This window comes from Mytilus trossulus, chromosome 1 (assembly GCF_036588685.1).
Source record: "Mytilus trossulus isolate FHL-02 chromosome 1, PNRI_Mtr1.1.1.hap1, whole genome shotgun sequence".
Lineage (NCBI taxonomy): Eukaryota > Metazoa > Mollusca > Bivalvia > Mytilida > Mytilidae > Mytilus > Mytilus trossulus.
Window position 1 is genome coordinate 98990050 of NC_086373.1, and position 27751 is coordinate 99017800.

Here is a 27751-nt window from a genome sequence, read left to right on the forward strand (position 1 = left end):
AATCTGAGATACAGCCTTTGATAGTAGAGGAAAATAAACCTTTCTCTAAAAGAATGTGGATCAGAAAGTCTACTAATTGCTGTACAGAATTTGGAAAGGATCAAAAGCCTTCTCACAATCAAATACTGAAGATTATGCATGAGTTTGATAAAGGCAAGTGGTGCATCAGTCGATGTTAGTGGAATCTCTAGCTGCTCGGGACGGATGACTGGCCGCGCATTTATGACAACCTCTCTCCTTGAAGCTATCCCTGAGAGAAGCCGCGTAAACAGATGTATTTTCTCTGGACTGATATAAAGAATTTTGTCCTTGAACTGGGACAGAAGAGTGTGGCGTACTGATAGAACCAGTGGGATAGCAGAAAACAGATATGGTAAGGAAACCAGGATTGTTTGGGCCAAGCTGGAGCTCTAAAAATAATCAGCCCTAGCTCTGCTGGAATCTTCTGAAGAACTTCCGACAGAAATATGAACGAGGGGAAGGCGTAAGCAAACATTCCGCCCCAAGGAACACTCGCGTAGTCTACTAAGTAAGCTTTCGGACCTGGTATAGGAGACATGAACACTTGAACTTTGTAATTGAGGCTTGTTGCATATAGGTCTACAGGAAATCCACTCTAAAGGGTTATTGCCCGATATTGTGATTGGAGAAGTTCCCACTTTGTAGTGACTGGGGTAACTGTTGTGGACAGAGTATATGCGAACAAATTGAGTTTCACCCAGACTTGACGAACTTCAATCTGTAGATGAGAAAAGAAAATGGCTCTTGCTAAAAGGAACAACTAATTAACAGTGAGTTCCTACTTGGTTTTGCAAATAAGCCACCATTGCGGTGTTGTCTGGTGCTAGAACTAGAGTTTTTTTGTTCTACAGTATTGACTGAAATGAGAAAGGACAAGAATAACGGCTTTCATTTATAGTACATTGATGTGTTCCTTTAAAAGATCAGGCTTTTCAGTCACAAGAATACATACGCTGAAAGTCTTGCATTCTTCATATACCATTGTTATATATGTCGATAGTCCTAAATAAATAACTTAAAATGATGCAAGAAAATGATGTCAAATAAATTCGTCAATGATACCAGGACTAAATTTAGTATATACGCCAGACGCGCGTTTCGTCTACAAAAGACTCATCAGTTACGCTCGAATCCCAAAATGTTTAAAATGCCAAATAAATTACGAAGTTGAAGAGCATTGAGGACCAAAATTCCGGAAAGTTTTGCCAAATACAGCTAAGGTAATCTAAAGTTACAGGAAATATATGTTTATAGTTTCTAAGAAACAGACGTTACCAAGTAAACTAAACATTGACCAACGAACCACCAAAATAAGGTCAAGGTGAGATAATATCTGCCAGACAGACATATACAGCTTACAATCCTTCTATACAACAGATATAGTTGACTTATTGCTTATAGATTTAAAAAAAAGAGACTAAAACTGAACATTGAGCAATGAACCATGAAAATGATGTCCAAGTCAAATAAAACCTACGGAACTGGTCAATATGTACATCATAAAATATTTCCATGCACCAAATATAGTTGACCTAATGCATACGGTATTAGAAAAAAAATAACAAAACTCACAAACTTCACTTTGACAACTGAACCGTAAAAATGAGGTCAGGGTCAGATGACACCCGCCAGTGGACATGTACACCTTTCAATCATTCCATTCACCAAATATAGTAGACGTATTGCTTATAGTATCTGATATATGGACTTGACCACGAAAATTTAACCTTGTTCACTGTTCCATGAAATGAGGTCTATGTCAAATGAAAACAGTCAGACGGGCACGAGTACCTTGCAAGGTATGCGCATACTAAATAAAATGATCCTATTACTCACAATACTAAAGAAACAAACGTAACTTTTTTTTTTAAGTAGTCACTGAACCATGAAAATGAGTTCAAGGACAATGGACATGTGACAGACAGAAACTTCGTAACATAAGGCATCTATATACAAAGTATGAAGCGTCCAGGTCATTAACCATCTAAAATATAAAGCTTTTTATAAGTTAGTTATTGCCGCCGTCGCCGGTTCACTATCCCTATGTCGAGCTTTCTGAAATTAAAGTCGCAGGTTCGACAATAGAAATCATCGTACTTAACCTCGGAAATTAACCAATCAAAACACAAGATTAGGTGTTTGGAGGACACATTTAGTACTAATGAGTACTGAGTGAAGTTTTATGACCAAGAACCATGGAGTCCGTAATCCCGAGACTCTAAGAACTTTCAGAAAAGCTCCCCAATCGAGGTGTGAGGCTTCTGTGAACATAGTCCGAATTGGAACTGGAGAGAACAGAAATTTGCCTCTCAAAAAACGTATAATTGAATAGTCCATTAAAACATAGGGGATACAATTCCTGATAAATGATTGTAACTTGTTATTCCTAATCATGCGTATCTGTGTGCCAATGTTGACTTATAATAAATTGAAGAGGTTGCATTTAGAGGAGCAAAGTCCGCAAGAGGATTTTTTTTTTTTAACTTTTTTTTTTAAAACTTTTTTGAAAAGAATTCAACATACTAAGTATAAGTAGTGAAATTTGGCGAGCAGTAAATGTTTTATTTTTAAAATAGAAACAGATGATTTTTTGAATAAAAAATGTAAAGATGTTCGTAAGAATGTAGAACTATGCCTGAGAATTAAGGTAATGTTCGCCTTGGAAAAAAAAGTTCTGAGACGAATCAGGTCTGACTTTTTCAGAGATGAGACTGGTGACTTCATCGGTGTTGAGATAGAGTTTCTCGGGAGAAAATTGATCAGTGAGTCCAGGTAAGAATGAATCTGGATAGCCTGTGAATGAAGGTGGTATATGGCTAGCTGCATACGTTTAGTAAAGGCTACTGGTGCAGTTGACAGACCGAAACGAAGAGCTCTGATTTTGGTAAACCCTTTTGTTCCCCACAAACCGAAGGAATTTGCGGAATGAACGGTAACCGGAACATGAAAAAGGCGTGTCAAATTCATTGATGTGTAGCACATACCTGGAAGAATGGAAGCTCTGATTGAAAGATTGGTCTCCATTTTTATCCTTCTCCCAGTCTTCTTCGAAACAAAGAACAAGAATAGAAACCTGGATCTATTGAAAATATAGGGACTTTTTTTTTGTCAACAGAAGAAAAAACTTCTGTGGATCTTGAGTATTCGACAGTGGGATATGAACAGAAGAAGGAGTTTATTCTTTGAACTGCAGAGTAATACCGCTCGATTTACTGTCAGAACCCACTTAATTTATGTAATACTTGTCCATTTTTTTAAGGAAATGAGTTAAGAGAAGTAAAAGATGAGCCGCCAGTGGAATAAAAACTACCTCGTTTCGAATTATTTCCAGAAAAAGAAACATTCAATTTCACTGGAGCTTGGGTTTGACTGAGATGCTTCTAAACCTCACAGAACCCATATTCAACAACTGGGTGGCACCCAAAGCCTTGCCACATTTAAGTACCAATTTACAGAAAGTAAAATCATAATCTTTAGAACCGAACTGCTTAGTAAATGAGCCAAGACCAAAACCACTTCTGAAAATTGGAACTCATAGACACAATCCCAATCATTGATAATCTGAAGAGATGTCGACAAGTGGTTGAATTGTAGAAAACTAGTACGTGACTTTGTTTTGTTTAAAAACAGACTACAAGAATTCTTGAAAGTGGAGGTAACACTCTTGGGTCTAGGAGGAGACAGAAATGGATACTCTCAAGATGGTATAAACCGAATCTCTAAGATCCTTCAAAGTAGGAGTACCCTCAGTCGCTGGATCCTTACTGGAATTTTAAGAAGAACCAATTACAGTAGAAGGGATAGACACAAAACCAGAATGTTGAGAAACATTCTGAGAGTTCCAAACTGGATTATTCATCAGAAGTTAAACCTTATTCCTGACTGCCTGAGGCCACTGAAAAACGTTCTTCCTCATCACTGTCCTCCTGATTACTTTCAATATTATGATCTGGAGGGAGTGAAATCACTGGAGAGTTGGACTTAATGGCATTCTTTTCTATATAGCATACCCAGGCGGTTGGAGAAAGACGTCTATTCAGAATAAATTGACTGCTGAAAGAAATTCAGAAAACTCTTGTACCGCTCTAAAGATGTCCAGTTAGTAAGCTGGTGCTTTACAGAAGAGATAGGCAGAGCAATAGGTACAGATATACTACTACAGCTATTAGCAATATGAAGACCAACAAGTGGAGTACTGGCCCACAAAATAGACAAAAACAAGGAAAATTCTGACTAGCAAAATCCTGACCAAGGAAACCTAATTATAGATCTACTAGAGGTCAAGATGGTCTAGACCAAGAAATGGGTTACTATGGGAAGCAGGTAAAGTGAAACCGGTTTGAATCTGGGGTTCTAGACCCAGGTAAGCTTATATCTGTAGAGATACTAAGACGATTTTTTTTATGTAATATATGTCCTGCCTTTTTATTTTTCACTTTATTCCGTCCTGCCTTTTTTTATTGCTTTATCCTGACTTTGTTTACATGAATTGTCATTTTGTTTTGTAAAGTTCCTCATCCTGCCTTGTTTTAATTCCTGTTTATTAAATTTTTATCTTGGCCTCCACATAAAAATCAAATGGTAGCTCACTAAGAATTTTACACCTATTATTTGTAGCTTGTTACATAACAAATAATGATCAAAAGATTTTTGTAGATCTAGCATAGAGTTCAAGGCAGGATTTGGGCAGGGGGTTAATAGATACTATAAGCAATAGGTAAACTATATGTGGTGTATGGAATGAGGGTAAGGTGTGCATGTCTATCTGGAAGGTTACATATGACCATAGGCCCAAATATCTGTTTTACTATTTTATTATAAATATTATCACAGTATAAATTAACTTCATTGTCATGTTAACAAGTGTTAGGTATGTATAGGTAACACTCAAAGTATTGCACAGAATATATCCAAGATCATTGTAATAACATCAAGATTATGCTGCCAACGAAGCAAGTGCATCTGTTCCAAATAATCCTTCAAAATGATTTACATATTCTTCACAATGTTCACCTGTAATTAAATAATATTGTATTAAATTAGTTTAGCATACTTAATTCTGTTACTTATAATTCATTATCTAATTTTACTGAACATTTATACTACAGAAATATTCTACTCTACTATAGTTTCCACAAATAGACTGAGAATGTAAAAATCATCATTCAAAGTTATTTTAAACTCCTATGAGGATTGACAATTTCATCTGATATCACTTATAAGTAGATCTAATTGAATTAATTTAGCATAATTTAATTTTGGATATAACACGTCTTTTGATTGGCTGACGTTATTTTGTTATGACCCCATAGACATAATTTAGTCATGTGACCGTGACGTCATCAATTTTTTTTCATGGATTTCTATGGTTTAAAATGGAATTTAGAATTAAATTATAAGAAATGACTGTAATATTTATTTCTGCCTATTCGAAATAACATAAACAATGTGGTGCACACTGTTAAATAACCTGCTACGCACGTTATTCAAGTGTGTACCAAATTTTTTATGTTATTTTTTCATAGACAGAAAAAATATTACCGTCATTCCTTAAATATGCATTATTCTATTACTAATTCATTAAATGGTGAATTGTTCAGGTTCCTTTGTGATTATATGTTGTAATTTTTGTTAGTTTTGTGTATTGATTAATCAAGTGTTATGGAATGCACTTAAGGTACTGAAATAAAGCTAATTAATTGAAGGGATTTTAATGAACTTCCTACTTTTTTTTCAAGATTACATAAAATAATAACATAAAATAATATTTACCTGCAGGAAATCTAGGATTTTGTCTTAATCTGATGTTTCTTTGTTCAAAAAATTTAAAGACTGTATAAAATAACATTGAGTCATCTGTATTCATTGCTGCTTCTAAAAATTTCCTGGCTGATACTGTATCTACTATTCCTACACTTCTAATAAACCTGAAAATATATATTTGTACACCATACACATACTATATCTTAGACTAAAACTCACTATGTTTAAAAAGACAATTTAAAAAATAACCTTTAGAACTCAAATATGTAGTCCTTTTGAATTTCCATGTAAAATATAATCATTACTTTAATATCACTGTAAAATATTAAACAGGAAACAAGTGTATGCACAAGCGGAAAATCTAAGAAAAATAAATGAATGTGTCTATTTAGGAGGTACACATCATCAATGTGTGTACAGATATTATGCAAAGTTTGAGTAATGTTGATAAAAAGTGGTTGAATCTAGACATGAAACAAACTATGTACTGACTTAACATCATCATGTCAGGGCAGAGAAGAGATATCATATTACATAGATTTATAGATTTTGATGAACAGTATAGAGCAATGATAGTATATCGGTAAAGATTTATAGATATTGTTGACCCTACCTTACAGCAGGCAGTAACTGATGTTTTGATAATAGCATATAGAGCAATGACAGTATATCGGTAAAGATTTATAGATATTGGTGAACCTACCTTACAGCAGGCAGTAACTGATGTTTTGATAATAACACCTCAATTATTTCTTCATTGGCTGTTGATACTCTCTAAAATATGTAAATTACAATCATTTTTATTTCATATTACATCACATTTAATTTATGGTCCCCAGACATTTCATTTAGGATTCTGGTAAACAGAGAAAGGAGTAGGTCCAGTAAGACCCCTTTTTGGCCCCAAAATATAGCAGTTTTACAAAATTGTTAAAATGTAAACTTTTAGTTATTTATTATACAGTAGAATGCTTCTGCTACATAAATATGGGCTGTTTTTGACAATACAGTGCACATATAACAGGTACTAGCACCATTAAGTCATGCTAAATTACTGAAATCTTCAAAATTCTAGCATTTAAGTTAAATTTTAGACGGTTTTCGTGTGAAACGAAAGTGGCCGCATTCGTGTTCATACTTACTATTAAAATGTAAGTTGTATTTTACGATAATACATAACATATATAAAGATTGAGGATGAACAAGGATGCGGCCACTTTCATTTTTGACGAAAACCATCTGAAAAGTGACAGTTTTCTGCATATTTGGTAGATTTTTCATATTTGAGCTTGACTCGGGTCGTTTTTAATGACAAAATCAGTTAAATTCTTACACATAAACTAATTGATTCAAATGATATAGACATTTAAGTGTTTAAAAATTGGTCAAAATCTTTCTTCAGATGAACCCGAAATTTGAGGCCAAAATCGGTCCTTACTGGACCTACTCCTTTGTAATACCATCTTGTTTCTAAAAATTATAGCATCACATCCATAACATTATCTATAAGAAAACCAATTCAGATAGCATCACATTACCATAATGCTAACAGGCACTTGGGAGAACACTGGTCATTTAAACTTTTTGCTTAACATCTATTTTTCTCAATTTTCAAATATTTATCTTCAAAAGTGTAGAGTTGAATAGAGATAAAAAAAAAAGCACTGTAAAGACTGACCTTTAACATGTCTAGTGCCAGCTGATGAGCCGGAGCATATACATGTTCTAAAGACAACATCAAACAAGCTAACGGTTTGGAATCAGCTAACACATGGTACTGTAAAAACTGATGCAGTTGGTAAAAACAATTATTTCGCACTAAAATGTTGATGATTAATTCATACAGGTAATGCTGGAAAAAAAGAAATAACAATAAATTCAATTAGATTTGTCCCACGCATATAACACTTTTCTTAGTTTTCCTATTTTTGATGGTGATGTTCCTTCAGCACAATCCTATGGTGTTTATATATCACAACTTGTTTGCTATACCCATCTGTTGTAATATCTTTCTAAAAGGTTAACAATTAAAAAAGAGGGACGAAAGATACCAGAGGGATAGTCAAACTCATTGGTAACCTTTTAGAATAATTTCATTGAAAGGGTTGATAAGTTTACCCTGATTGTTTCCAAATTTCCATGGTCCGTACATAACATCTCTGTCTAAATTAGGTTGTGTTATCACATTTGAAATAAGTTTTCTACAGGAACGGTCAAACTTCAAAACCAAATCTTTATATCTATGGAAGAATTTAGTAATGGTTTAAAGTAATTTGTGGAAACAAAATCCCTGACTTAATAATTTACCACTGTAATATGATCTTGGAATAATGTTTTATTGGTATGAATCTTGATTTGGTAATCAATTGATTAAAATTCTGCACACTCATGGCTCTACAATCTGTTGATACTTGTATTTTATGCATTGCATAACGCAAGGTTTTTCAGACTGTTGGATGTGTACTGATTGATATATAAGTCTTAGATGTATAATTTTTTTTTAAAGTTGTTATTGGCTTTGAATTAGCTGTCAATAACTGTCATTTCAGGGCATCTTATAAATGACTATATGGTATTGGCTTTGCTCATCGTTGAAGGTTCTACAGTGACCTATAGTTGTTAATTTCTATGATATCTGGTCTCTTGTGGAAGGTTGTCTCATTGACAATCATAGCGCATCTTTTTATTTTTATATACACAACATCAAGGCCTCCAAACAGCTTATTACTTATGAAGAAGAATTATGTAACTGAACTTTCCCAATCCCCTGATATTTACCTGAACTGGAATGTTACATTGGCTCAATGATCTTATATATTCTATCAATACTGCTACTTTAAACTTATATTTTATTTCCTGAAATGAAAAAAGTACACATTCAGTAATAACCTAGAACAAACCTTAAATATTTTTAAGAATAATGAAAGAACATTAAACATTGCACTAAAAATTACTAATTCTTTTTACCTCTTTTTTTTATTAACTTATTAACTATAAGTTTAACACATTGGATCATTATATAAATAAGGAAATGGGGCATAATTGCCAAAGAGATAGTCAAAATAATTATGAAGGCATCAAAGCAACAGAAAAAGTAGCCTTTCAAGATGTCATAATTATTTGGAATACCAATGAGACAACGGTACTATCTACAAGAGTGCATTCAAAGTCAACTAAAAGCCACCAAACTGCCTTTATAAATTTGTTCTCCTTATCAAAGTTAATGAGGTCCAACTTGGCTACCAAGAAACAATAACTTTTAGTTTTTTACCTTGTAAAGGATCGTGGTACACTACCTGATTATCTTCAAATTCTGAGAAAACATGAGTATACATTTCTGACTGGTCTACTATAACTTGTGCATGGTTGAAATCAATAGCAGGAATCTCACCAGCCTATAAAGTACAAATGTATGAAATATATATTATTCGTATTCAATGCATCAAACAATGGCATTTTTTATGGTTTTGAGCTTTTATATTCTATTGCTAAATGTAATTTTTTGAATCCAGTGGACATTTTTTGTAATACTGTTTACAAAGCAAACAAATGTAGGAATAGCCCTTTTCTATAGTTAATTTGGCTATTTGGCAATTATTCTAATTGTATAATTGTTAATATATCCTTGTGTCTGGTATATTTTTTTTCTGTCTTTACACATTTTGCAAAATCATATCTCTTCGCAATGTTCATGATATTGCTATGCAAAATCTTCTAAGAAAGAAAGCAAAATTTTATAATAAACCAGGAATGGGGTTATTGTAATCTGTAAAAGTAAATGATTGTATTGATTACATTTTCATCACATGTTAAAGTAGTTTAATTGAATACTGCAAACAAATTTATTACATCATCAATTACTGTTTGATTAGTCAGATTACTTTAGTAAAATTGGTCAATGAAATAGAACCTAGTTTATATTAGCACTTTTTTATATGTACATATAAAATAGAATACATACATATTATCAAACCTACCAGTATAAGCACTTCTTTTTCTAAATGTTGTTGGTAAACTTTATTCAGCATATCTAATATTTTGGCTATAGTAGATAAATCTGCCTGTTGCCCTGGTTTTAACATTTCTCGACATACAGATAGTATTACTGATTTACTGTCTTTCCGAAGTAGTAATAGTTTCATCAGACGACTCTGTAAAAAGGGAGACAACTGTCAAAGATTGTTCCATTTTTTATTATGATTGGATTGAACCTAACAACTTTGCCAACTGCTGATAATAAATTGCAGTATGATAAATGGCTGTCAAGAAACTGGCCATTAAAATCTTTTGAAATCAATATACGTGAAGAGACCTGGTTGAGTTTGCAACCTTGTTAGTTTTATTCATTAATTACCAGAATATGAAATATCATCATCATGGTAACTGCATCAGAGTATATGTATTATTGATATTTTAACAACTTTTTCATATATATTATAACCCTGTTTTTGCCAGCCAGATGAAAAGTCATAATCTAAGAATTACATAATAATTCATAAGACACAGAATTATCAATGACAACTTATTATTTTGTAAATTCATATTTGTATATATAATTTTTGTCGTAGACGTGAGAAGTGAAAAGTACAGGTTCCAGCGCCTTTCTCAGGGAGGATGTAAAGAAACAGATCTTCTCTTGCATTGGTAGGCTGATTTTCTAGGCACTTTATACATGTATATATATTTAAAAAATAAAGCACTTTTTTTTTAAATTTTCAATTTCTTATTTCAGAAACTTTTAACTGATAGGCTTAGCTTTATCGTTTATTTCAAAATCTTGAATTGAATAAATTTACAAATATCTACATACATACCTTATCAGGTATCATGGTTACTAAAGGTTCTAACTTCAACTCTACATACCATAAGCATCCTGTAAATGATCAAAGTTTTCATTCTTATCATTATCTCAGCCATTTAGCAAGCTGTTGTGTCATGATTTACTAATACTTATTTTTGTCTTGTGTTTTGCATTTGTCATAGTTCATCACATACATTAAAATAAATTTTAAAAGGCTTCAAGTTTTTAATACAAAAACAGGTTTTATCTCTGCCCAGAAAAGTCAACCTTAAATGTATTTTCTTATCTTTATAATTATAATGCTTCCATGTATCTTTGAAAAGTACATGTTAACTACAAATTAGCTTTTCTCTTTGAGTGTCTTTTTATCAGATTGTTAGATTATTTTTTTAAGAAAATGTCTTTTTATCTACCATAAGGTGATTTACCTAATTTAGCATCTATAACAATATTTGGTTGAAAAACTATCCAGTTAGCTGAATCTGGTCAACAGTTAAGGATATAAATGGCTGATATATTACATATAAAAATACAATATAAGAGGTCAAAGGTTCTGGATACATTCTGTTGTTTGTGTTTCACCCATATTCAAAATATGTCTTATTTCAAAAGACATAACAAATCTGGCCTAGTTCATTATGTGAAACAAAGGAAGAACAACAACTTTAAGAAATCAGGGGTTAATAATTAATCAACTTCCTTTAAATTGAATTTTCTTTCAAAGGATACACAATTCACAGTTGTACTCCATCATTTTATTTTCTTGAACACAAAGAGCTGTAAAGACAGATATATAAAATTCAAAATTGGAAATAAATTATTTTCATTAAGATAAATAAATAAATAATCATTTAAGGTGGTACCAAACACCTTGACTAAATTTTAATTTGTTTGTCTAAATTTCATAAAATTTTGACAAAATATTTACTTTGACCCTTTGACTTAGATGTAAAAATATATCACAAATACTTAAATTTGAATCACCTGTTGTAATAAAACTATAATTTTGTTTAACACAAATAACTTTTCTCCATAGGAAGGTATCCATTTTGCACTTGTTTACATTGAATAGAATATATTTAAATATCCTAACAAACAAAATAGCTGAAAAAAATATTAGTATTTTTTCGTTGAATTGGAAAGAGCAATTTTTTTTTTGTTATCTAAAATATAAAGCACATTATGATTATAAAACTAAACACATACTTACATGGTAAAAGTAACTTAAATGGTTTGAGAGGCAGTGGTGATACAACGGGATAATGATACTTGGCAAAACCATCTGTTTCTGTTTCTAACTGGATATCAAATATGACAGACGTCTACAAAATATAGATATGCATTAACAATTTATTGCTGTTTGCATCACCACCTTTAAAGAATACTGCATTGCATTCTTTCAAACAATTAGATAACCTGTTTAGTGGTTAGATTGAAAAGGTTATAGATTAGTGCATTTTTTAATTTGATATAAATACTAGTGACATTTTGGGATTTTACAAAGCTTTTAGTTTTTACACTGCAATTTGACTGTACATTCTGTACACATATTAACATTTCAGAGCATGCTATATACTTTGCCTTGATATCTTACGAAGTAGCAATCATGAAAGATCATATCATATCATACCTTAGAAGCTTGATGATGTACCACTATTAAATTATCAGAAACATTTATAGCAAATCTACCACTCATATCTAATCTTAAAACATCTGTTTTACGTGCTGGTGTTTCCCTAAAATGAAATAATTGCACATTTATATATTACACAACAAAAACATTGTCATTTGTTACATTTATTGTATAGTAAGTGTTTATCCCTGAGTTTTGAGAGAAATGTTGGTTTGGCTATGTGGGATGTATGTTAAAGTCATTGCAACACTTCTTTCATAGTACTATGGTGACATGCTGTATTGCAATATTTTAGCCAATATCCAGCAAACCCTCATTTTCAAATGGTAGGTGATATTCCCATTCTTCAATAATGTTGCCCTATTTGGAAAATTAATTGTAATTTTTTTTCAACCTGAATATGCACGAAACAATTACCACTAGATGTTAACCAAACAACAATCAATCAAACCATACACCATCTTTACACCACTCTATACCTTGTACCAACTGAAATATTGATCTTTTTACAACAGTCACCATCCCCATTATATCTACTGTGAAAGTACTTTAATTTGTCGGTATCAATTTTCATGGTTTGAGCAATATTTACATGTTCATGGGTTTTTCAATTTGTGGATTTTAGTTTTCTAAAAAAAAACAGATGCTCTGCAGGGCATAGCTTTATACGACCGCAGAGGTTGAACCCTGAACGGTTGGGGCAAGTATGGACACAACATTCAAGCTGGATTCAGCTCTAAATTTGGATTGTGATTAAATAGTTGACACAGCATAGGTTTCTGACACAGAATGAATGTATTCAAATGAACATAAAATTTTTGTTTTCTCTTAGAGCAATTCACTGCTGTTGAATATTAATCCTCTCAAAAAAATGTTTGAAGAAATTTTCATTTTATGAAATTTCAAATGAGAAAAATTGAACCCAATTTTTTATTCACATCCCCCTTTCCCTTATTCCAAAACTAATTTCAATTAGAATATTCTAATGAAGTTTGCAACAATTACTACTCATTTAAATACATCATAAAATATTAAGATGTAAAAAAACTGCTTGTTATCACTGAATGGTAAAGATTATTTAAATTTATCAGTTGGTAGAAAAAGTGAATATACATTGTATATTGTATATAACAAAGATTTAAGTTGATTCTGGACAAAGAAAGATAACTCCAATTAAAAAAAATTCTTGCAGATATTTCTTGCTTACTATACTGGACAAAGAAAGATAACTCTTAATTAAAAAAAAATTTGCTATTTCACAATATTGTGAAATTAGATATTTCTTGCCATTGCACAATACTGTGCAATTGAAAAGACTTGCTATTGCACAATACTTAATATAATAATTTTAGATCCTGATTTGGACCAACTTGAAAACTGGGCCCATAATCAAAAATCTAAGTACATGTTTAGATTCAGCATATCAAAGAGGCCCAAGAATTTAATTTTTGTTAAAATCAAACTTAGTTTAATTTTGGACCCTTTGCACTTTAATTTAGACCAATTTTAAAACTGGACCAAAAATTAAGAATCTACATACACAGTTAGATTTGGCATATCAAAGAACCCCAATTATTCAATTTTTGATGAAATCAAACAATGTTTAATTTTGGACCTCGATTTGGGCCAACTTGAAAACTGGGCCAATAATCAAAAATCTAAGTACATTTTTAGATTCAGCATATCAAAGAACCCCAAGGTTTCAATTTTTGTTAAAATCAAACGAAGTTTCATTTTGGACCCTTTGGACCTTAATGTAGACCAATTTGAAAACAGGACCAAAAATTAAGAATCTACATACACAGTTAGATTCGGCATATTAAAGAACCCCAATTATTCAATTTTGATGAAATCGAACAAAGTTTAATTTTGGACCCTTTGGGCCCCTTTTTCCTTAACTGTTGGGACCAAAACTCCCAAAATCAATACCAACCTTCCTTTTATAGTCATAAACCTTGTGTTTAAATTTCATAGATTTCTATTTACTTATACTAACGCTATGGTGCGAAAACCAAGAAAAATGCTTATTTGGGTCCCTTTTTGGCCCCTAATTCCTAAACTGTTGGGACTGAAACTCCCAAAATCAATACCAACCTTCCTTTTGTGGTCATAAACATTGTGTTTAAATTTCATTGATTTCTATTTACTTTAACTAAAGTTATTTTGCGAAAACCAAGAATAATGCTTATTTGGGCCCTTTTTTGGCCCCTAATTCCTAAACTGTTGAAACCAAAACTCCCAAAATCAATCCCAACCTTTATTTGTGGTCATAAACCTTGTGTCAAAATTTCATAGATTTCTATTAACTTAAACTTAAGTTATAGTGCGAAAACCAAGAAAATGCTTATTTGGGCCCTTTTTGGCCCCTAATTCCTAAAATGTTGGGACCAAAACTCCCAAAATCAATACCAGCCTTTATTTTATGGTCATAAACCTTGTGTTAAAATTTCATAGATTTCTATTCACTTTTACTAAAGTTAGAGTGCGAAAACTAAAAGTATTCGGACGACGACGACGACGCCAACGTGATAGCAATATACGACGAAATTTTTTTCAAAATTTGCGGTCGTATAAAAATGAAAGCCTTTAGAAAAGGAAGGTTACAAATAGTTTGGATTGAAGAAAATTGTAAAGTGAATATTGACCGTGTAAATCGTAGTGATAACACTAATTAACTAATGATAAAGTGATCAATAGATTAAAGACCATCAAAGGTGTTAATAAGGCCATAAACATGTCACCAAAATAAACAGTAACATAAACAAATGCTATAAACGTATCTTGAATTGTCAAATAATTCTATCAAAATCAAGCCCAGCATGAAAATATAATTAATGTATGAGAACTATGAGGATATATAATGAACACTTTATCATTGTGGCATATCAATACCATAAATCTGATCAAAGACTTTCATTGATCAATTTTTTTTATATGAGATTTAAAAGATCAAAAGTTGTACAGTTTAGGTTATCAAAGATTAAATGGGTATACTCCTGCATGCTGTTGTAGTTCTGTGACTGCGATTAAAGTATTCTCAGATTTGCCTAATTCAATATATTCTCTAGATTATCAGTAGTCAAACCTACCAATGGGGATTGTTCCATGTCTTGATTTAGACAATGGTTGTTTTATTTCGTTTGACACTTAAATTCATGGATAAAGTCATCCATGAAAACCACGAAAATTGGCACCCTACAAATAAAAGTACTTTCACAGTATATGTCTCACATTCTGTGACCTATGGTATTATTGAGAACTAAAATTGAGCTCCAACTGATGAGTAAAATAGAGCAATAAAAAAAAAAATATATGACAGTTATCATGTTTCTTTTTTTCCTTTACCCATTCTGCTGTATGATACTACTTTATGTGAGATGGATTGACCATTGCATGCTGAACTATGTGATGGTAAACAATACCTTGATATTTGGTACAATACAATTTCAGCTCCTTGTGATCCAGGTCTTGGTTGATGTCTGAGTATTACAATATATAACTGGTTGTATCTAAAAGTAGAAATTAAACAAATTCAGAAGAGGATAATTTTTTTTTACTCCAATGCCTCTATACTTCAGATTGTTCTATCTTTAATTGGATAAATTCAAGTTTTTCCCATTGCATATCTCTGGAGAATATTGGATGAAGATACTACAGCTCTTCTGTGCATGACATCTAAATCAAAATTAAAGTTTTACTTCTTACTTCAAAAGGATTCATGCTTTCATTATTGTCATGCATGGGACAATGTTTGATTTTTCATGTGTTCATGGTGTTTCTAAATTTTTATTATGATCTTGACCTTTGATGTCTGACCTTGAAAATTAGAAAAAGGTTCAAGGATTTCATCACAAAGCAGGCGGAAAAGTGAATTGAAAATTAATGCAATACTTGATATCGTATTTCAACTACAAGAACTAATCGTCTGTATCACACTATCCCATTTGAAATCAAAGTGCTTGAAAGCACTGAAAGTTAAAGATTGCGTTAATTTATCAGTGGGTAGTAAAATTGAATATTGCATTGGTTGCATTTGATTCAAGTACAATTCTGGACAATAGTAGATAACTTCAATCTTTCAAATGATGACTTTAACAATGACATCATTTAAATTTGTAAAACAGATATTAGATTCATGCACCTTGCAAAAGTAATAAAAAATATTTCAAAGGACAAACAATGATGTGGTTTTTGACTTGGGACTAGAATATTTACATGCAGTGAAGTTTCAGTCAAAGTTACTTACATAGTTGCCATAGAAACATCTCTTTCCATTAAATTAGGTTTAGTCTGTTTTAATACAACTGGAAGATCAACTTCAAACTTTGGTAATTTAATGACAGATCCTGCCTGTAAATCAATACATGTAATTCATTTGATCAAAAGATAGTTATCAATTCAGTCTGAAAATTTGATACCTATAAAAATGTATGGTATTTGTCAACATCAGAGATCATTAACATATAAGTCATGAAGAGACCTCTGTATAACAACTCCAGTCAAATCACCAAAATAATACATTCAATCTTACCTTCATTCAATCATAGCAGGCATATTTTTTCTTTTAAATCATATATGATATGTGTCTGATAGAAATAACCTTATGCAAGTAAAATTAGGAATGGAAATGGGGAATGTGTCAAAGAGACAACAACCCAACCAATGAGCAGATAACAGCCAAAGGCCACCAATGGGTCTTCAATGCAGCAAGAAAATCCTGCACCAAGAGGTGTGATTCAGCTGGACCTAAACATGTACATATACAAAAAGTATGATTTATTGTGGAACATTCAAATACGACATAAAGGGTGAATTTTTGTTGGTCTTGTACAGTTCTTATTACAACTAAACTTTTAAACAGTTACAGACTTTCAGTAAAGATTTTTTTTACCCAAAAGAAATGTTGCAAATCCTTCCCAATATTTGCAATGTTTGCCAGTCATAACAGACAGTTACAGCAACACTTCTTCTGCATTATTTGAAATACTTTATGCAATGTTTTGAAAAGATATCTGGATATATATTATTATTGAAAACTTTTCAAAATTCTTAAAACTAAAAATATATACTTACTCGAAAATAAAAAGGATTTAATGTGTTGCTAAGGCTACCAGAGGCAATCAACAGTAAATTGCTTTCAGCCTACAATAACAAAAAAATGTATGTAAAAATGTGTGTACTGTATTAAAGAATTATAGCATGTTTTATCTATAATAAAGTTGACTTTTGTGCATAAAAAATTATAAAATTACACTCAGGTGGTAAGTATTTCTGTATCAAGAAAATGAGCATGCGGCTGTATGATTATCAGTAATTTTTCATGACTTCTAAATTGTATGAAACCAGTTTTATACCTTAAAACCAAAACTGCTACATAATGTTAAAGCATATGATCTTGTGATTTTGTCCCAGTAACAATATTTTAGAATATTTTTCGTGCAGACACAATAAAATAAATTTCTGAATTATTTACGGAGTTTGAAAGGGGGTTTTATCAACCAAATCATATAAATTCTATACCTACCAGCCATTTATGCCATACAACGCTAACATTTATAGTCTTTAAACATTTCAGTGTCCGTCTTTCAGGAGTAACCTATAAAGTAAATCCAAAATTAAACATAAAACATAACTTTGTGTCCTGATCACAAACCTTCAACAATTTGATTTTTAAATATGTGTGTCTTACTGAACATTTATAGATCATTTTAATAGACAAAAAAATTTCTATTCCTGCAACATTCCTTTTTTTGTAGCATGCTAATAAGTAGCAAATATCCATCTCAACCCATGTTACACAGCTGTAAATTATTGAGTTCTGAATTAGGCTGTTAGTTTTCTCATTGAGTTGTTTCATATTTTTCATTATTGTAGTAATAAATTAAACCATTATCTATGACATTTCTGCCGCCTTCTTCAGTTTCATAATTTTCCTTCTTAATAACATATTTTCATGTCGGATCATCTCAATCAGTGGACCAACAAAACATACAAAAGAGAACAAACAATACCTATAGGCACCTCTGGGCTTGTTTTGTTCACCTGTTTAAAGTCTTGTACAACTTAGTTTTATTACCTTGAACTTTCCCCACCAGATATTTTGTTTACTTCAGACCTTCAGTCTGTCTGCAGAAATGTAAAATGCATGAGAAATCTGTTTTTTATATCTTTGCTTTAATTACCTGGTAAAATTCTATTCCGTGATCTGTTATAAAACATATTTCATTAATTGCTGTCCACACAAATCCATTAATAATTGTAGATCTGCCCTACAAAATAGAATAAGACACATACATACAGCAGAAATGATAAAATTTATAGAAAGTGATCGATCAAGGGTCATTTCAGTATGCTGCGTTATTTTTGTTCTGTGTTAAAATAACATAATAAAATTTATAAATCACATTCAAACATGAAATATTTTTAAAATTCTCAACAGTTAAGCCTTACATAAAAAAGAATTTTATAATATGGAAAATTCAAACATCCAAAAAATGGCATTTGAGATCCCAGTGTAAGTACATATAATAAATACAAATTCAAAAACATTAAGATTTAAAAACACATCACTTAATAGTCCTCAAACAGTTTACTTTCCATCTCTTAACAACACCAGGATGATAAATATCTGAACTTAACAAAATAAATCTTAGCTATGTTTTTCAAATGGCAAATATTGTGTTCACCATGTCAAATAGTATGACGCATCATGGGAAATTCAATGTACAGGGTAGTAAAAGTTGCTGATTGTTCAAGAAGTTATTGTTGATTATAGTAAGAGTGCACAAATCTATTTACCATGACAGAATTTGACTTTACTCTTTAATTGGTTCATTCATTTTTTGTAATACTAATCCCATATAAACCAATAGAAGTCATCACATTATATTTAGTGGTCACAGAAAAATGCAAATTCAAAAGGAAATGTTGTGCAAAGTAAAAATCCCACATCAGAGCTGCTCATGCACATGCATGTACTATAAATATGGGTTATTGTTTTAAGAAATTGATCAAACTAAAATGTTAGTAATATTGTCATATTTTTGTTGTTAGTAAACAGTCTCTTTGGCCATATAACAAAGTCCCACTGGCAATTCAATGATAGTATATGCTTTCACATGACAAGAAATTTCTCTTTGGAATTTTTTTAATAATTGAGTCAAATGTCACTTACAAATTCAAAAACCTGTAATACAAATACACTTCATCAAAAGCACCCTTACAGAAGATTTATACTTAATTTGGCAAAAATGAATGTTGAGTTAAAAGAAGAATTCTTTGATGATCATTATCATAAAAAAAATATGTTAAAATTGTACTTCAGGGTTAATTACTCCAATCAGGAGTCATCTGATTTAAAAATAAATAAATATGGGCTATGGATATAGATCAACTTGTTTGCCCATGTCAGTTTACTCTTCCAATAATTAATTTATGATATAAGAGAATAATTCTACCTTTATAATCTGTTTAGGCCTTTAGCGGCAATGCTGGTTGACGGGAGAGATTTCAGATAACTATTGTCAAGATGATAGAGAAAGCTGACATTTTACCCTTGTGTTTTACTTTAAGCCTTTGCAGCCATGGTGGTTGGTGTGTGAGATTATCAGTGACATTTTTAAAACAAGAGTTGGTTTCTTTTTGCAAAGTTGTATCAGAGGTGAATATATTTGTTAATGTTGAAGGACAAAGGACATCAAGTGATTACAATAGCTCATACTGGTCCTTTGGACCTTTCAGAGCTTAAAAGTAAGCAGTGTTTGGGGAAAAGTTTACAGACAATGTGAGACCCTCATCAGGGTTATACACCACCATTGAAAATGTTTTATTTAATTTCCTTTTGTTTAAACAGTTTTAAAAGATTGCAAACATTAAGTAATATAACCTAAGTTAAAACAACATCTATCTAATTCATAAAAACAAATTTGATGTTAAAAATGTTTAGTTCAGGCAAATTTCACATCAAAATTTTACAAAAATATGGAACAGGTACAGTAACAGGATTATACCTAATATATGTTCTAGAGTGTATAAGAAAAGTGAGTTATGGTATAATAACATTGTGTACAGGAAAACAATAATAGTTAGACCTGTTAACAGCTTACCTTACATGTCTGTGAGTATTCTAACTGATCTGTTGTTCCATCAGGGGAAAAATTTATAAATTCCTGAAAGTAGTATAAGGTATAAGGTACCACAGATTTTACTGTTAAAATTGTGAACATAAAGAAGATTTGACACCCTTATTGTCTTGCCAAGTGTAATAAATGAATTATTTTAAAGGACAATGAACTCTCTTTTTTCGAATTTCAATTGAAACCTGTGAGGTGCACAACTTTATGTAATCAAATCCCATACAAAGTATTTTTTAATATATCATGTATAATTTCTAAGGTAAAACTTGGGACGGTCCTCCCAAGGATTTATATGATTATAAAGCCAAATAAGTTATACACTATGTATCAGAAGTATTTTGACTCCTTAAAACCTACAGACATAACAAACATTGTTAGTATTTTATGTATATAGATCCCAGCTGATCATATAATTAATTTACTGGAGTGCAAAATTGAGGTCAAGGTCGGTTAAAACCTACAAGATTTAAATATACCCATGACAATCATTTCATACACCACCTATAGTTGCCCTTCTGCTTATAGTACTTGAAAACAGAACTATTGTCATGTAACTTGAACCTTGATCAGTGATTCATGAAATGAAGTCAAGGTCAGGTGAACGATTCACCTTGTCTGACAGACATGTAAGTGTTGTAAGTAACCCATATACATGTACAACCAAATAAAGTTGTCATGTTACTCGTAATAAGTGAGAAATTCACATGACAAATAACTCATTTAAAGCATCTTTTTTAAAGCAGTCACTAAACCATGAAAATGAAGTCAAGGACAATGGACACATGACAGATGAAAATTTTGTGACATAATCTATCCGCATACTACATATTTTTTCTACCTTCTGAAATATAAATCTTTATACTTTTCTTTACCTATTTGATTAACTAACAGAGGCAGTTGATTCCAGAAAAGTAATGTCAAAGCCATGCTTATCTGCATCAATTAAAGACTTAAAAAAAATTATAAAGAAATTAACCAATTACTTCAATGTTTAGGAGGGAATGCAGACCAGTCTAAAACTTTCATATTTGTCACTGTATATACAAATGTCATGAATGTAGAGATTCTACTTAAATATTCTATTTAAAGGAATTCTTTAAATCTGACAATTTTTATGCATCCATGTACATGTATCCAACCATATTTTATTTATTTGCCTGAAGAAATTGACATTTGATAAAGGAAGACATATAAGTATTTTCTGTATTATACAAGTACATATATATCCTTCATATTACTGCACTGAAGCACCAATGAGGGTGGTTATTTTCGTGCAACGTTTTCGGCCTATTTATTTCACGTGTTTTCGTGTTTTGAGGTTTTATTTCTCGTTTTCTCGTGATTGGTTCGACGTGTGTGACTCGTGTTCTCCTTTATTTATTTTCCGTGATTCGTGGTGGTACTCTTAATTTCTCATGCTTGTCCTGCATTTGATTTAAAAGTAAACCGGGACTAAATTCAAAGTCAATTCGTAGATTGTTTTAAATTATGTGTTCCCAGAATATTTAAAATTACTATAAAATTAATTATTATGAATAATATTTTTCTTTCAAATCCGTTGTAGCTAGCGGACGCTTAAAAGTGAGTGCAGGGTCATCATGTCCATTTAATAATGACAAGATAATCTCTAAGAACGGCTAATTAATATATTATTTTACTTTTTCCATTAATTTTTACGATTTTATATCTCGTGCTTTGTTTTTCACAATTTTTATATTCCGTGCAATGTTTTTGCGTTTTTTATTTCATGTCTGTCTGTGTCCAGGGGCCCCCCTTAAACACCCTCACCAACCATAGAACGAATATAATTAATAGTACTCACAACTGATTTTTGTGATCTTTGTACACCTAGAATTCTTTTGTCCGCAGAAAATTTTATAGATAAAACATCTCCTCTGCTTTCCATTCTGTGAAAACAAGATTATTTTAGATATTGTTAAAACATGAACCATCATTCGTACATGTATTTATATAATATATTTTTTCTGTTGTATAACATAAAGCCATCTTAAAAAAGGGTTACAAATAAGCGTACAGTAAAACTAAGACAAGAAATGAGCTGTCAAATTGACATCAAACCAAATTTCTGTTTAGATAAGTTGACCATTCTTCAACTTATATTTCTCAAATGCTCCTTGCATTCAACATGAACAAGACAAAAATGTTAGTGAATTTCAAAATAAAGAACAGTAAGTAAACATGGTATATTGCAGGATAAAGTTTTGCTTCACATTGGTTTACTTTACCATTTTTACCTTAAATATTGGATAGAAAATTTTAACAAGTGATAATCTTATTAGACAATAATTTTAAAAACAATACATGTATATAAAATTTGCAAATTAAATCATAATTTCAAATTTCTTTCAAATATTATGTACAACCTGAAAGTAAGAGAGTTGCTATCTTTTGGTCCTTTAACCACCACCCCCATAGCTCCACAGGAACGTACTGCAAATACCTACAATACATGTATATATAAAACACTCAATGGAAAACTATCAATTAACTCCTTTTCCCTTTTTTTTTTGTGAGATAACAAAATGTTTTAATTTATTGTGTAATCTAAATTCAAAGTTCTTTTGCTTTTGATCAATCGTTGTTTTGCATGTAAAAAATTAAAGGTTATCTCTTTGAAGAAGACTATGTGTAATCCTACAAATAGGCATTCAATTTGTTCCAGCTTTTCAAATTATGTCCAGGCTTTTTATTTCCTTGTAAGTGGTCACATTTAAACAAATTCAGAGTAATCTATCTAATATACTACAAATAGACATTCAACCTGACTTATATTTACAAATTATGTTATGTTTTATTTTAATTCTTTGCCAGTGGTCATCCTGTTGGTTATGATCAGTTTTAATTACGGTATATGTTTTAGTTTTAAAACATATGGTCTAGATCATACATTGTACATAGATAAAGCCTGGTTGGTTTGTGTGTATGTTTAACTGTTTTTACCCCACAACATTAGACCTTGTAAAAAGTAAGGCTATCTGAACCATGTTTTATTGTTGCTGTTTTGTCCTTGAAGTCTTTATATTCTGAGGAATTTGAGTAAGGTGAAGGAGTTTGTTCTGTAGTTTGAAGATTGAACTGTTATCATTTTCATGTACATTGTTTTAATTATTTGACATAAATAGGAGGTATTCTTTCTGGCTTCTGTTGTCCTTGTAAAACATTCATAATATTTACTAATATCATCTGTTGACAATGGTTGATGGCAAAGACAACATAACTAAAGTAATATTTTTTCCACAATACAGTCCTATTTGCACTCATACATGTACAACATCTTCTTGTATCCATACTTAGTACAAGTATAAATAAAAGGATTGATAGATTGGTTGTTGTTTGCTTTAGTCCAGTAGCAAATATTTCACAAATGATCAGAATGAGAACAAATCATCATTTAATATGGTAGATTCTGTAAAGTGGAGATTGAGGTAAAAAATGTAGTTCTCCAGAAAAGTAAGCTTGAAATCGCCTGCATCATGTTCATGTGGCATCACAGCCAAAAAAAATTAAAAAAATAGCTTTTTGAGACGTCAAAATATACCTAAACCTGATTGTCCGCAATTACTGAACATCACATTTACGGTTCCTGTAACATTCTGACATCACAATAGTGTCAAAAATTCAAAAATAGCAACATATGGTTTATCATGTTTATACACCAATATAAAGATTTATTATGTATGAGTTACAGCAGTTGACCTGGGTTTATCTGTGTATATGACATCATTCAACAATGGATTATTACTGAGACCTCATAACATAAACATAGGAAATATAAGCAAAAGAGCACAAATTTAAAATTCTAATCATTTGGACTATTTACACATTACCATGTTAACACACCAATGGATGAGTTATATAAGTGAAACCCCAATCTGACCATTTCTACCCGATAAAGGCTATCATCAATTGAAATGATGTCTTGTCACGTGTGTATTATCGAAAAATCAAACTGCATTTGACAATGTAGAAGTGGAAAAACTTCTTGGTATCCATATTGACATGTCTGTAATTTATTGATAAAAATCTATCATGGTCAATTCACATAGATAAAGTATGTGAAATATTTTCAAGCAGATTATACCTTCTAAAATATATATATAGGTCTCTGAAGCCTTGCAGACAAATAAAGTATAAAAACATGAAAACAAGTCATTTTTTAAACTATGACAAAATGGAGTGTCCGGATTTCAAAGACAACATTCAAGTTGTACATTTACCTGTCTATTAGCGTCGTCATAGAATACGTTTGTGACTTTATCAACTGGGTCGAACCGTATAGGGTTTTTACAAAGTTCAATGTAAAAACACCCATCGTTTTGTTGTGCCATTTTTGCTTCTCTTATGTTTTTACTGTCATGAACAAAAGTCAAGAGAGATTCCGAAAGTCTATTACAGGTGCGTTCGAACAGACATCTCTAGTCTTTATTTTTAATAGTACTTTTTATCATACATAATATATGTTTGTTTTTTTTTTGTTTTTGTTTTTGTCTGTTTGTTTGTTTATTTTTGTATTTGTATTTGTATTTGTATTTTGTAAATGTCGGCTGGTATCATTTCTGTATAGGAATTTACACCAATAAAATTATTTGATTTGATTTTTTGATTTTTACATATTTTATTTGTGTGTTTTCTTTAAACAATTTAAAGTAATGTTAATTAAGGGGTGATTCCGAGAAGAATAAGATTTTGGTGGGGAGGGAGGGAAGGAGGATTTTGTAAATGCATATCTTGACAATGAAATAGATGATATTAACTTTGTGCATATATACCTACCTACCTAAGTCTACCTAAGTGTTTCCAAACGCAGGAGATCAGTTTGCTCCTCTATATTTGGCTCTGGTTCATCGTCACTAACTACACTTGTGCTACTTCCGGCGTTATAGGTGTATTCAGTGTCAAAGTTATATATCATTGGGTGTTCTTTCCAATGCTTGTCTAGGCGATTTCCAAAAATCTTTACATTCTTTGCGGTCACTACGATGTCTGGTAGGCTGTTCCATACTTCCACTACTCTTTTAGTAAAGTAGTATTTTCTATTGTCTAGTCTGCTTCTATATTTTACTAATTTCATAGAGTTGCCTCTTGTTGTCGAGCTGGTATTACGAGTAAATAGACCTTCTGTCACTTTTGAGTCATATACACCTGTTGTTTATAATATCTTGTATGTTTCTATCATGTCGCCTCTAAGCCTTCTAAATTTGAGAGTTGGAATTTTCAGAATTTTTAAGCGTTCTTCGTATGACAAATCTTTAAGGTTGGGTAACATCTTTGTAGCTCTACGTTGTACATTTTCAATTGTCTCAATATCTTTCTTTTTGTGGGGATTCCATACACTACTAGCATATTCAAGATGCAACAAATGGAAGTTTTTAACGACCTTGACTGGCTATACAGCCCTTGCACGGTCGGTATTCAAGATGAGGACGGGCTAACGCCTTAAATAGTAGGCAGAAGCTTTTATAATCTAAATATTTAAAAGTTTTTCTAATAATCCCAACTAGTTGGTTTGCTTTGTTGACTTGTGTCTGTATGTGTTTATCAAACTTTAGCTTTGAATCTATAGTTACTCCTACATCTTTCTCTGATTGAACTGTTTCTAGTATGATTTCAGATCCATCGTATGTCGACATTTTATAAGTGCTATCTTGTCCATAATTGGATTTGGTAGAAATTGGAAGTACTTTACATTTGTCCGGATGAAAACGTAATAGCCATTTTTCGCTCCACTTAAACATACTATTTATGTCATTTTGCATTATGATGTTGTCACTATCGTTGTTTATAGCTCTATATAGTTTAGTGTCATCGGCAAACATGTATACATCAGACTCTGCACATGACGGCAAATCGTTGATAAAGATAACAAACAAAATTGGGCCCAAAACTGATCCTTGAGGAATACCACTAGTAACATCGTGCCATTTTGAAAAGTTTCCATTAATTTGTACTCTTTGTTGGCGGTCACTAAGAAAGTTCTTGATCCAATTACATGTTTGTAAGCTCATGCCATATGATCTAAGTTTGTTGATAAGTCGTCTATGCGGGACTTTGTCAAACGCCTTCATAAAATCGGTATAAACTGCATCTATTGACCCACCACTATCTAAAATACTGGTCCAGTGATCTAGGACTTAGTTGTAATGAGGTTGATCTACCTCCAATAAAACCAAATTGTCTATCGCTGAAAAGATTATAACGGTTCATATGGTCTACGATTTTCTTTCTTATAAGTTTCTCCATCAGCTTGCATATAATGCTAGTCAGGCTTACAGGTCTGTAGTTTGAAGCTAGTTTCTTGTCACCTTTCTTAAAGAGAGCTGTAATTTGGCCAATTTTCCAATCTTTAGGTACAGTACCAGTTTTGAATGAGCTATTGAAAATCATGGTTAGTGGGGTGTCTATTATATCAGCTAGTTCAAATAATACCTTTGGATGTACCTGATCAGGTCCTGGTGATTTTGAAGTATTTAAGTTTTTAAGAAGTTTGATGATTTCTTCATCTTTATTTATATAGGACAGAAAGAAAATGAATAAACTGTGACACAATATGCAGTGATCAATCATGCACAAAAAATGCAAATGAATTTTCAAACAGTGGAACCACTGAAAAAGATAAGCAGTTGAAGCCACAGATGAAAATGATATGTCAACCCCCTCCCCCCCCAAAAAAAATAATCCTTGTAACCCCTCCTTCCCTAGAATATCAAATTTTGTCCCCTTTATAGTATGGATGGTGCCATAAAGATTTTTTTTAAAATACAAAATACATAAATTATACCTATACCTTTTGAGAAGGGAAGGGAGGTTTAAATTTTTAGTCCCCTCACCAAGATTGAAAAAGGGTGAGGGCTGAGTTGTTACAAAAAAAATTTGCCATATACAGTACAACTTCATTGTTACCAAACAAACCTGAATAGGTATTCCATCTTTTACTCTGCACATACAACCGTATTTTTTAAAGAGAATAAATAGAGTATAAATGTAGAACTGACCATAATAATTTTTCCCCATCATTTGTGGCTGTGATACCAACACATTTAATGCTTTATAGATCATTTACCATTTTTTTTCCTGATGCATCAACTTGGGACACTTTTGTTTTCCATGGCAAAGAAAGGTGTAATACAATGAATGTTTTTCTTCAGCTTTTCAGTGATTTTTTAAGTGTGAAAAACAAATCTCAAGTATACACAGCCAACATATAGTCTTTATCTGAACAGTTTGCCTTTTCATCTCTTATTCTTTTCTTTGTCAAATTAATAGTTTCAGTTTTGCTTCTCTCACCTTCCCCCCTTGAATTAAAGGCCTCTACTATGAATTTGTTTAAAGCAATATCTTATACCATTTCATTACAGAATTTATTTTTTCATTCCTCAA

At 31.6% G+C, this 27751-nt stretch overlaps 1 protein-coding gene across 1 annotated transcript; it reads right to left on the reverse strand.

The window, feature by feature from the left end:
* Positions 1–4820: 4820 nt before the first annotated feature.
* On the reverse strand, positions 4821–24739 carry LOC134693140 (regulator of MON1-CCZ1 complex-like). The gene is made up of 21 exons (XM_063553849.1): positions 24592–24739; positions 22738–22814; positions 22176–22260; positions 20324–20386; positions 18401–18487; positions 17743–17814; positions 17292–17360; positions 16465–16568; positions 15641–15727; positions 12216–12321; positions 11796–11907; positions 11315–11362; positions 11014–11067; positions 10599–10657; positions 9762–9935; positions 9081–9179; positions 8563–8640; positions 7463–7636; positions 6488–6558; positions 5794–5948; positions 4821–5034 (listed from the first exon to the last, which is right to left on the reverse strand). The coding sequence occupies exons 1-21, from the start codon at positions 24700–24702 to the stop codon at positions 4958–4960; spliced, it is 1962 nt and encodes a 653-aa protein (XP_063409919.1). The 5' UTR covers positions 24703–24739; the 3' UTR covers positions 4821–4957.
* Positions 24740–27751: the final 3012 nt, after the last annotated feature.

Excerpts from the sequence above, each read along its gene's own strand:
- LOC134693140 (XM_063553849.1), bottom strand. The coding sequence starts at position 24,702 with ATGGCACAACAAAACGATGGGTGTTTTTACATTGAACTTTGTAAAAAC. Across the intron at positions 11,908-12,215 it reads TACATCATCAAGCTTCTAAG|ACGTCTGTCATATTTGATAT; the intron begins GTATGATATGAT and ends TATATTTTGTAG. Across the intron at positions 9,936-10,598 it reads TAACCATGATACCTGATAAG|AGTCGTCTGATGAAACTATT; the intron begins GTATGTATGTAG and ends CCCTTTTTACAG.